The following is an 11876-nucleotide window of genomic DNA, read 5'->3' on the forward strand; positions in this document are numbered from 1 at the left end:
AAAGTTCAAGAATTGATTTAACAAAAAATTAATACCATCCAAACCTCAAGAAAAATACAATCAATTTATATAAAATTGGTAATAACGAAAAGATGTCATGACCAATTCAAAACAATTTAGAGATCAATTTGACAAAATATAAAGTCCATTGAGTGTTCAGACTAAAACTCCAAAGTTTAAAAAGTTTACGATTAATTTACCTACAAATTTATAACTCCAACCATCCAAAGGGTGCAATTAAGGATGAATTCACACAAACTTTTTATATTTACTTAATATTATACCTACTAAATTGTTACATACATAACCAAAAAATAGTACTTATGAATATTTATCGATAAAAGAAAAAAGGGCAAAAAATAAAATGATTATACAAAAAAAAAAAAATCAATCAGGCAGTTCTTTTTGTAGTTTACACTTTATAAGGCATGTCTCGATAGAGCAAGTAAAAATAAAATGGTTAAAACATGTCTTATTAAAGCAAGTAAAAATAAAAGGTATAAGATATAAAAATACCTCTCAAGTTTGGCATCTTGGCCATTTGACACCCCCTACTTAAACATGGACTTATTGTGCCTCTCAACTTCTAATTTTATAATAATTACACACTTCTTTGTCGAGTTAGCACATGGCAGGTTAAGGATGCAATCTATTGGAGTGTAGGTGTGGGCTTTTTGCAATTCTAAAAATTTCATACAAGGAAACAAACGTCGACAGATAATTTTATGGTTGTCGTCAATATAGGATAATTAATTTGCTTTTTTTTAATATTGGATAATGTAATACACTGTTGTTTGAGGTTTAATTTTATTTCTTGAGCTTGAGTTACAAAAGGGTTAAGTGTGCAATTTTTTTCATTGACATGATCCTACCATGTCTGATCATGTCTAGTATGCTATTAATGGGCTGACAAAAAAAAAGTGAAGAAGCTTGAGAAAGAGAGGAAGGGCTTGAAGAAAAAATTGGCACTAAGTCTTTTCTTGTTGCTCGCTACCAGCTATCTTTGTTGAAATGCAGATATTAAAGAATTGTAGGTTTGAATGAAGGAAAAAATTAAACCTTTTTGAATTTAAACCTAGAATTATATTTTAAGGAACTTGAAGTTGGTTAAGTTTTATAAACTCCGGATAGAACTTGTTCTCATTGAATTTTGGAATAAAAAATTCAGTCCTATGTTTTCTTATTTAGTGTTTGGGTTGTTATTGTAAGCACCCCGTCCAGATATCCCAATCATTCGGACTATCCGAACGGGAGCACCTACGGAAGGAAAAAGAATGACACACAAGACCAAAAACCATCCCGACATGCATACACAAAAATAAGAACAGCGAAAACAAAACTAAACACATGAATGCATTACGGGTACCCCGTTATCACAACGGTCACATGATAAATACATAAACACAGACTCCTGTGCCGACATACACGAGACTTGAGAAATAACTTGACACAGTACAAAATAATAGAGTAAATCCTACTCAGACATCAGAGTTGACAGGGACAAACGGGACTGCCTGTACACCATACCGATTCTGCCGCTAGACGTCGACTCCCTTGCCATGGCCCACGCTGCCTCTACCTAGAATCATGGAAAGCAAGGTGAGTTGAGAGACTCAGCAAGCATAAAGAAAGAAAGGCTGAAGGCTACACAAAATCAGAAATCTCTCCCCAGAATAAACCCCAGGCACACACAAGCCATGAGACGCTACAACACAATAGCATAGCAAAATAAAAACACATACCGGTCCTTGGGGCCCACACAAGACACCTGGCACCCAAGTCCCATACTAACATGTCGCTGCCTTGAAAGGCAACATAAATCTCCAACAAACTTGCGCGCGCTGTCCCGGGTCGGTACTCCCGTCACCTGTCCATGTCGGTACTCCTGACACCCGAGCCAGAGGCTCCCTCGGAACGGTACTCCCGTCCGAGAACTATATACTACCAGTAGTCATGCAATGCACATAAAAATGTAATGGCGTAGTGAGCATCAACATGATACACCGGCGCCCATACATCCAGGCATCAGGCCATGCTCCGCCCACATAGTAAACCACACGCGATGCATATGCCCGTGCTGGATGCAACCTAACCAAGCTAGAATGTCCGTGTCCAAGCATATTCAATAAATGAATATCCCAACATGCAACCCGTACCCATGTGCATATCAAATCATGAACAGTAATATAATAAATCAAATCATGCAGTAAATCACGTACTGACAGAGCTGGTCAGTAGTGCCCGGCACCAGTCAACTGCCAGTGACAAGGAGTGTCCACCTGACGGTCCACTTCAGGGCCGTACAATAGTCTACCCCAATGTCACCCAACAGCCGACCCCTGTCCTACTGCTCGATAGCTCTAACCAAACCATAAATAAATCCAAGAAAAACCGTAAATAAACCCGATAAAATCGTAAATAAACCCGCACGTCTAGGAACCTAGTTCCTAGGCTAGTTCAGCATCATTCCCAAAAAGAGTGGGGGCGGTACAAACCCCCATAGGTTCACAACAAATAAAATTCTAAAAGTCCCGGATTTAATTTAAATTAAAACAATGAATAATCCTTAATAAATAATGTCAGACGCCGAATTAGAGTAAGGGAGATAATAAAATACGAGAAATCACGGGGTCTTTTACGGGAATTAAATATCATGAGGAGAGGGTTAGGAGCTTGCCTTTACACGGCCGTTTCCTGCCCATCTTGCACTCCCACTGCGAAGTAAAATGTTTAACAGCGTTTAATAAAATCGTGCCTCACATTAATTAAATTTAACCGTGTAATATAAATAATTTAACCATCAAAAATCCCACGTAGACACACCGTAAATAAAACCCCAACGAGTCTCATATTTAATTTAAATTAAATCACGCTAATAAAATCCTCATTTCGAATAATTAGTACGCAATATCGAAACGAATTAAGGGAAGACGAGGGGATCATAAAATGGAAAAAGATTATAAGGGTAGAAGAGAACTTGCCTGTATCTAGTCGTTTACAGCGTTTCCCCACTTAAACACCACCAAATTAATACACACTGCAAATAGAATAACTCCCAAAATTAATAAAATTAGACCCAAAATAAAATTCTAATCGTGTAAAATTTATAATTTAAACATAACATGCTTCTACTAATTTTTATCCACGTACCTGATCACTTTCTATGCCGACAAAATCCTAAAACTCTATTATTTTTTCCTTATTTTTCTTTTCTTTCCTTTCCTTTCTTTTCTTTTCTTTTCCCGCGCCCCTGCTCCTGCGCGCCGTCTTCTTCTTCTTCTCTTCTTTCCTTTCTTCTTCTTCTCCTTCTTCTTCTTCTTCTTCCCTGCTCTTCTTCTTCCCCGCGCCTTCACCCTGCGCACAGCCGCTTCCGCTCTCACTGCGCGCGCTGCAACTGCCGCAACCGCCATAGCCGCCGCTGAACCTCCTAGCTGCCACCTCGCACCACCATGAACCGGCGCTCCAGCCGCCATCGATGGCTGCTCCGCGTCGTCCATGGCTTCCCTGCTCGCTGACTGTCCCTTCTTCACCCAAGCTTGCGGCCATGGCCGCACGAGCTTGCTGGAAGCTCGAACTTGCGGCTTCCATGGCTGCCACTGCGCACGCCTCTCTCCCTCTTTCAATCTCTCCCTCTCCCTCTCGGCCGAGCTCTCTCTCTCGCCCCTGAGCTCTCTCTCTCCTCTGCTTCTCCATCTAGGCCAGAAGCTTCTTAAGAGACAAAAATAGCAAAATTTTTTTGATGCTTAGCACACGCACTGCCTCTCATTTTTTTTTAATTTAAATTAATTTAATTTATTCTTTTATTAATATTTTCAAAATTTGAGGATATTACAGTTATAATATACTTCAGCATTATGGACCTTTGTTAAGCAAATCACTCCCTATCAAATAATTTAAACTCAAAATAATTTTAGAATCAAACTCAACACAAGATATCAAGCATAAGTTCATTTCATAATCAAACATTCAACACAAGGTATCCACATTGGACTTCAGTATTCACCTAATAATTTAAACAAAAAAAATACAAACATTAAGTGTTGATTGTACTATTTAATTACATATATTGTTTAGTACTTATATATGAAACATATCCCAAAAATGTTGGTTGGTTGGTGGCACTTTGTTGAGAAAGCACATTGGTTGTCTGGCATTTTGATCCTTGGTTTAAAGTGGCTCCACTTTGTACCTATCCTCTTCGCAATTAGTCAATCTTTTGTTGTTGAAGTTTGTTAGCTATTAGTGTATTTTTCCTTTTCCATTTCATTCCCGGTGGTTTAAAGCCAAAGTCACCTGTGATAACTGTTGAGCTCTTTACCTCTCTTAGGGCATATATAAATCTTAAAGTGGAATTTAGTGACTATAATCACATATTTGATATATGTAAACAGTATACTCCATATGTCATGACCCAATAGCTTTGTTGTACAAAACTCTCATTGCCTTTATCACAGTCTGCTTTCTAGACAAGGAAACCATTGTTGGAATTGCATAAAACCTTTTAGCACCATTAATACTAGCATTTGGATTAGTAATCCTTCCTTCCTGAACCTCTTTCACTGCTAAGAACATTTTGAGTGGAACCTCTTTCTCTACCCCTGCCTATGCCACTTGTTTGGGTTGTATTAACTGAACCCACATTAAAAGCAAGGTATATTGTTCAAAACATAGAAATATAAATTCTATTGGACCATCTCAGTTTTCTTGAAAGATACAATGTGTAAAGACCAAATGAGCAATTGTTACCAATATTGACTCCATGACCCATTCCAGATACACTTGTATTGAACTCATTTGCTTGACTCATATTTTTTTATTGTTGGAAACATAAAAATATAGAAAGAATTAAATGGCAAAAAAATATAATGGGAAGTTAATAAATTATGTTAATCAAGCCTTTTTCTCATGATTACTTGAATTTGCCTTGCAACCCTTCTTCTTATTGTGGTCAAATTCCTTGCATTTGGAACACCTAATTGTTAAACCTATCCTAGAATATTTACCAATTTTTCTCTTCGATTCATTTTTATTCTTGACCTTTGGTCTACTTGGCTGTTTCGTAGGTTCGAGTGGTTGAATAATTGGAATTTTTTACTTTGACCACAATTCCATACCTCTTACTAGTTGTAAACTAAAGATGTATGACTCTAGGTAAGTCTCCTTCTTATACCACTTTGCAATATAGTCCTTATGATTTAACTTTTTATGGAACAAAGCACATATAACATGTTGGTAAGGTATCCCTTTTAATTTTCAACTCCTGCAAGTACATATCATGTTATTAAAGTCTATATTATGCCCATACTCCCCTTCCAAAACCTGAAAACCAGAGTCCCCATTCCATCGAAGTTGACACTTCATTGCTATGATTTGTTCATCTTTGCTAGTTCGATTAATGACAAAAATATCCCAAAAAATGGGTGAATTGGGATGGTTATAAATTTTAAATTTTAATAACACTATATAAAGGAAGAAGGGGAGGATTCAAAATACATGATATATGTTTCAAAACTAAACTTTTTGTTTGACAAGTTTTGAAATAAGGAATCAATGTTTCGAAATAAAATTTTCTGATTTTAGATATTTCGAAATCTTAAACTTATAATTCAAAAACTCAATTTTACCAAAGTAATGACTTTCTTGAAAAATAATAGGGGACAATGTTTATGATCAATTTTACTAGATTGCTTTGGTTAACAAAAAAATCTTTTCAACTTTTAACAAAATACCTAAAAGTGATTGAGCAATGGAGAATAAAGAAAAGAGAAATGAGAACACAAGAATTTTGAAGTGGATCAAGTCCTAGTTCACTATCTTCAAGTCTCCACTTGAAGGATTTCAATGCCAAACACGATCAATCAAGATAAACAAAGGTTTTACCAAACTTCACCATAAAATTTTTACATACAATGAGTTTTTAAGACTAAACTCAAACCTTACAATAATTGATAAAAAAATGGATTTAATTTTACAGCTCAAAAAAAAAATTATAACAATAACTCCTTATAAATGGTTGTACCAACCTCTTACCAAATCTTTAAAACATAAGAGCCTAAGAGTAAATATACCACTTGAATTCATTTGCTATTCCTTTTCACATTCAATGCACAAGATTGATTAAAGAATTTAGTTTGATAATTCAATAAATGTTTTTGTTCTTATTTTTCTTATCTCTATCTTCAAACACTTGCTATTTATATCAAGACATAAAATTTTGGCCATTTCTAATCGTTAAAGACAAGGTTTCACGAAATTTGAAAACATGTACCCCATGTTTCGAAATCTCTAACCTTTCAACTAGTCCAGCAGATTGTGACAGCATTTAATGTAAAATAAAACTCTTATCTACCAAAATTTTCAATTATTACCTTTTTTAAATTGAAATAACTTTCACAAAAATAGTTGTAACAACTTGAAAAGCTTTTAGATATAAAAAGAAAAATTTTCATAAAAATGTATTTCAAATTTTCTTTAATCTGTTGTCAAAAATAATAGAAGTTTCGAAATATGCAATGCAAATTTTGAAACATGAATACTTAGACAAAATCATTTGAATCAAAAGCTCATTTTAAAAAACATATGCATTATAAGATATTTCGAAACATAGCATAAAAACATGTTTTACAGAAATTTCGAAATATACTCACCAAGTTTCGAAACACTACTAACAAAAACATATATTTCAAAATTTGAACAATAATGTTTTGAAACATTATACACAAACTTTAGAATTTTTGAGCCAAAACCATACATGCAAGATTCGAAACCTAGAATGGTTGATTCGAAATATGAATTTAACACATTGAAATTTTAGGCTCTAATTTGGTTTTTCATTAAACACTTTTTCTCATAGATCAAAAAATATGTCACAACAATCTTCAATTTTTCCACGGCACAAGGTAAAATATCTAAAATCTGTGAATCTGCAAATTGTCTCAAGACTGCAATCAATTCCATCACCTACACTTTAATTTATTCTAACATAATGATAATGGACTTTAATTTATCACTAAGAATCCAAGCATTGAAAGTTTCACTCATATTATTCTCTACACCATCACATTAACAACCTGTTCTAAAGAATGCCTTGCACCATGTATTGTAGATATAATACAAGAGGTCCTCAACTATCCCTTTTCCAAGCTTATTCTTTTCATTAAATTTTTCCTTTAACAACTGCTCAAAAGATGCCCTTGCAACCTCCCAAAATTTCTTCCCCATCTCATAACCTCTCCACTTATTTGCTCAATTTGACCATATGTGCCTAGCACATATCCTATGCTCAACTTTTGGTAACTTATCAACAATTGCATAATCCAAATCCTGGCATGCAAATTTTTAATTCATGTATTGACATCATATGAAACATAATTTGTAAATTAAAAAAAATTAATTGAATTACAAGTTTAAACAATATACCTTTTGCATGTCTGTGACCACTGTCCAACTAGCACTTCTTGTGATGCCAAGGTCCATTTTCACAATAAAAATAAACAATTTTTAGTTTTTTTTGTCTCTATATCCACAACCCCCCAAGCTATTGTATACATCTGATTATTACCATCATTTGATATACAAATTAAAAATTGACTCTTAGATGGACCCTTTAGAAAGCATCCATCAAGCCCTAGAATCTATCTACACCCAATCTTAAACCCATTCCTGATAGCATCGAAACAAACATTTTCATCCTAAAATATTGCAGCCCATCTTCACCCATTTTTTCAATTTAGCAAAACATGTATATTTAAGATTTGATCTCCTAATCTCATCTGCATAATCATATAACCTATCATATTCAACCCTATAATCACTTGTCATACTTCCAAGTACCTTATTATTTGCTTTTCTACAAACTGTTTTCCCCCACAAACATATTCAATGACTCCCTACAAAGTTTTTGAATTTCTCTAACCTTAATACCAAATTGAGACAAAATCTTCTCCCTAAAATGCCCAACAATGAACTTTGAATTGCATAACTTATTTCTGTTGGTTCTGTAACACCTATGTATAGGGTTATAAGTTTTGATAATGAAGTTGTTTGGTTTTCTTTCTACACTAGTAAACAAGAACCACGGACACCCTTCCTTGCACTTAATCCTAATCCTTTTAGACTCATTAGGTCTAACGGTAAGGTCAACACCTCTTGCAATAGCATACTTAGCCATAGCCTTTTTGAACTCATCCACACTTTGAAAAATCATACCCAACTCCCAGTAAGGAATTTCAATGTTTAGATCATAACGAACATTTCTAACTCAGCATCATTTTCTTTTCTTAGACTCAACCTCATCTTCTCAGTCTCCTACCCCATCTACTATTAGGATTAAAGCTATTCTCATAAGGCTCACCACCCCAGTTACACCTTTAGACAAATGTCACAATTTAGGCTACTTATATTTTATTTTATTTTTAAAAAAATTTATATTAGTTAGTTATTTATAGATTAGAGATAGTTGTGTAGTATTTAGGAGCAATTATCTCTAGTGGAGGAGTGGAAACTACTACAAACAACTATTGGTTAGCTTCTCAGTGTTCTAAAACGCACTAGGCGCTAGTCGGGCGCCAGGCTGGGGCCTAGCGCCTAGGGCGTCTAGGCGGGGCCTAGAAAAATTGATGTTTTTTTTTATTTTTTTGAACTTTTTGATGTAATGACATATTATTTTCAAGTAAATCAAAGTAGAAAATCAACAATAATGCAACATAAACCAATAATGCAACAATAATGGAATGACAAGTGAAATAGTGGAATTAAGCATGAGAAAACAAACTGTTGTAGTTTAGTTTTGGGTTCAAGAAGGCAAAAACAACAATAATGCAACATAAACAATACTTGAAGAATCTAAGTATCTAGCCATCTAATTGGACTTCTTATTCTCCATATTCTTCCAACACAAGATCTTCATCAGACTCAAAATCAAATTCATTGAGTTCTTGCTCATCTTCTTCTTCTTCTGATTAAAAATCATCTTCATGAAGCTCTCTCATTCTAGAACTTCTTCGAGGTTGAAGCATCTCATATGCTCCGAATGCTTCACCAACCACTTCTCTGGTAAGCCCCGTACCAGGCTCAATTTCTTCATCATCTCCTCATTCAACTATCCATCCTTGCACATGACTAGCATCACTAGCAAGTAGCACATCAACATTCCTTTCTTTCTCTCTTTTTTGCTTGTTCATTAATTTGGCATTAAATTGGACATAGTATTGTTCAATCGATTCACGTCCAATCTATTTCTTTTCTTCGTATATATCTACATAAATAAATAAAAATAATATTAATATAAATGATAGGGATAATGAAATTAAGATATTAAAAACGTTTTAAAATATACATTATAGATTATGCACTAACCTCTTCAAAAGTGCTCCAGTTTCTTTCACAACCGGACGAACTACTAGTTAACGAGAGGATCTTTCTCGCCATTTGTTGTAAGTTTGGAGTTTGATTTCCATATGTGGTCCACCATGTAACTACAACATAGGTTAAACAAGTATAAACTAAACAAATTTATACACTAATACTGTAATAGTAATACACAATAGAAACTAAGAAAATGACTTTAATCTTATACCTGGATTATAATTGTCATCATTTTTTACACACCCTTGAGCTGCCCATGATTTTTCAAAAGCTTCTTCTCTACAAGTATACTTTGGCAACTCAACATTTACAACATGGCCTTGCAATTCACCATTATTTTCATAAAACATCTCCACAGAGTTAAAAAATTCATCCATCACTTCATGATCAAGCTATATATCCATATCCTTAAAGGAGTAGTAAGGATTCAAAAGGTAAGCAGCAAAATATAGTGGACTATCTAACCTATCTTTCACCTTTGTTTCAATAATCTCCATAATAGGCTGATAGTTCTTCTCAAGATTATTTAGGGCCTCCTTAATATCTTTCTTTGCCTGCACAATCTCTCCATATAAAAAGCCTATAAAAGGCTTTCTATTTGCATCAACAATTCGAATCACCTTCACCAAATGTGCAAAAAATCTTGAGGCAAAAACTCACACCATTCCAAAAAAGAATACTCATCACAGTAACATAAGTTGCTTTCCCTTTAACAATCTTAGACCATTTACACTCTTCCCATTCAGAGCTAGTAAACATTGTCCTCAATTAGACCTTTTTCTCCATCAAACTTTGCAAAGTAAGGAAAGAAGAAGCGAATCTAGTGACTCCCGGTCTCACAATATCCCTCTTCTTCGTAAATGATCTCATTAAGGACAATGTCTTATGGTGTGCAGAAATAAAGATTGTCAAATTCTTGGCCTGATCAATAACTTTCTTATATCTTGGCAATTTTCCAATATTTTCTAATATCAAATTGATAGTGTGAGTAGCACACGATGTCCAAAATATATTTGGCCTCTTCAACTTCAATAATTTTGTCGCTGCCATATTGTTAGCAGCATTGTCAGTTACTACTTGAATGACATTTTGTGGCCCAACTTACTCAATGCACTTGTCCACATATTCAAAAATTAGTTCACTAGTATGTGTTTTGTCTGAAGACTCTATGGAAGAAAGAAAAGCAGTACCTGCGTTAGAATTAACACATAGGTTCATAATACTCCTTCTTTTTCTATTTGTCCACGCATCTGTTATAATGGAGCATTCATTTCGTGCCTACTCTTCTTCATGCTTTTTCAATAACTCTTTAGTTCTGTTAACTTCTCCCTTTAACAATGGTTCCCTCAACTGGTATTGACTGGGAGGTTTGAAGCCCGACCCAAATTGACCAACCGTCTCAACAAACAATTTAAAGCTATCATTATCAACAGCATTGAAAGGAATGCTGGCTTCGTACACCTATCTAGCACAATATTGACGAACAGACTGCGTTCTCTCTTTAAAGAGTGCTTCACTGATATTTTGTTGCCTTTGTGTCATTCCTGCACTTGTTTCAGGGGTGATGGAGCTTGTAAACTTATCCATATGGCCAAGTGTACGAGGTGTTTTTTTACTCCCTAACTCTTGCAATTCATTTTCAGCATCCCCTTCCTCCATTTCAGAAATATTAACAGAGGATCTCATCAAATCTTTCTCTTTCCTCTTATTCTTCTTCTTACTCTTTGCCTCGGCAATAGCATTCTTACATTTGGCTTTATCATCCGAAGAAGATTTTGGACCTGTAGAAACATTTTCGAAAATGTGGCCGATGTGTTCTTTAACTCTATAAACTCCTCCAGACATAACTTTGACACACAGCTTACATTTAACTTTGTCCATATTCTTTGTATCAATTAACATTCCATACTCCCATCTGATATCATTTGACTTCCTTTTAAAAACTGAGACGGCATCAGACGATGCTCCCGTACTCTTAGTCACATCCGATATTTTTAATTTAATTGAAGAAGCCTGCAACATAAACAAATCAGATGGACTGTTGCAGCTTGCACACGTGTGCATATATACTACATATATATGGTTGTTTAACACTAACAGTATAATCTATATCTATATATGCTATATAGCAATACATATAGCAATATTAACAGCATGTTGTTGCAACATACATACTGCTATATTTATATTATATATATACTATATAGTAATTCATATGGGCATATAGCAATAACATTCTATAAAACTGTGAGTAATATTGTAATAATAATATATATTATATATACTATATAGTATAGAAAGATGGCTACTGCAAATCGGGAACTAGGAGTAGGGGTGTGCAAAAAAATCGGTGCACCGCGAAAACCGGCCAGACCAAACCGAACCGGTCGATTTTTTTTTTGGGTCAAAAACGATTTGGAGGCTGTGCAAACCGCGCAGTTCGCGGTTCGTACAGCCGGCGATTCAGTTTAAAACCGAACCGCCCAAGAAATTAATAAAAAAAAAATTAA

At 34.8% G+C, this 11876-nt stretch overlaps 1 protein-coding gene across 1 annotated transcript; it reads right to left on the reverse strand.

Annotated features, from left to right (window-relative positions):
- Positions 1-10698: 10698 nt before the first annotated feature.
- LOC127792523 (uncharacterized) lies at positions 10699-11433 on the reverse strand. Its single transcript, XM_052323045.1, has one exon. The coding sequence runs from the start codon at positions 11428-11430 to the stop codon at positions 10828-10830; it is 603 nt and encodes a 200-aa protein (XP_052179005.1). The 5' UTR covers positions 11431-11433; the 3' UTR covers positions 10699-10827.
- Positions 11434-11876: the final 443 nt, after the last annotated feature.

This window comes from Diospyros lotus, chromosome 15 (assembly GCF_014633365.1).
Source record: "Diospyros lotus cultivar Yz01 chromosome 15, ASM1463336v1, whole genome shotgun sequence".
Classification (NCBI taxonomy): Eukaryota; Viridiplantae; Streptophyta; class Magnoliopsida; order Ericales; family Ebenaceae; genus Diospyros; species Diospyros lotus.

Bases quoted from the DNA above. Each gene is read 5' to 3' on its own strand.
- LOC127792523 (XM_052323045.1), bottom strand. From the start codon at position 11,430: ATGCACACGTGTGCAAGCTGCAACAGTCCATCTGATTTGTTTATGTTG.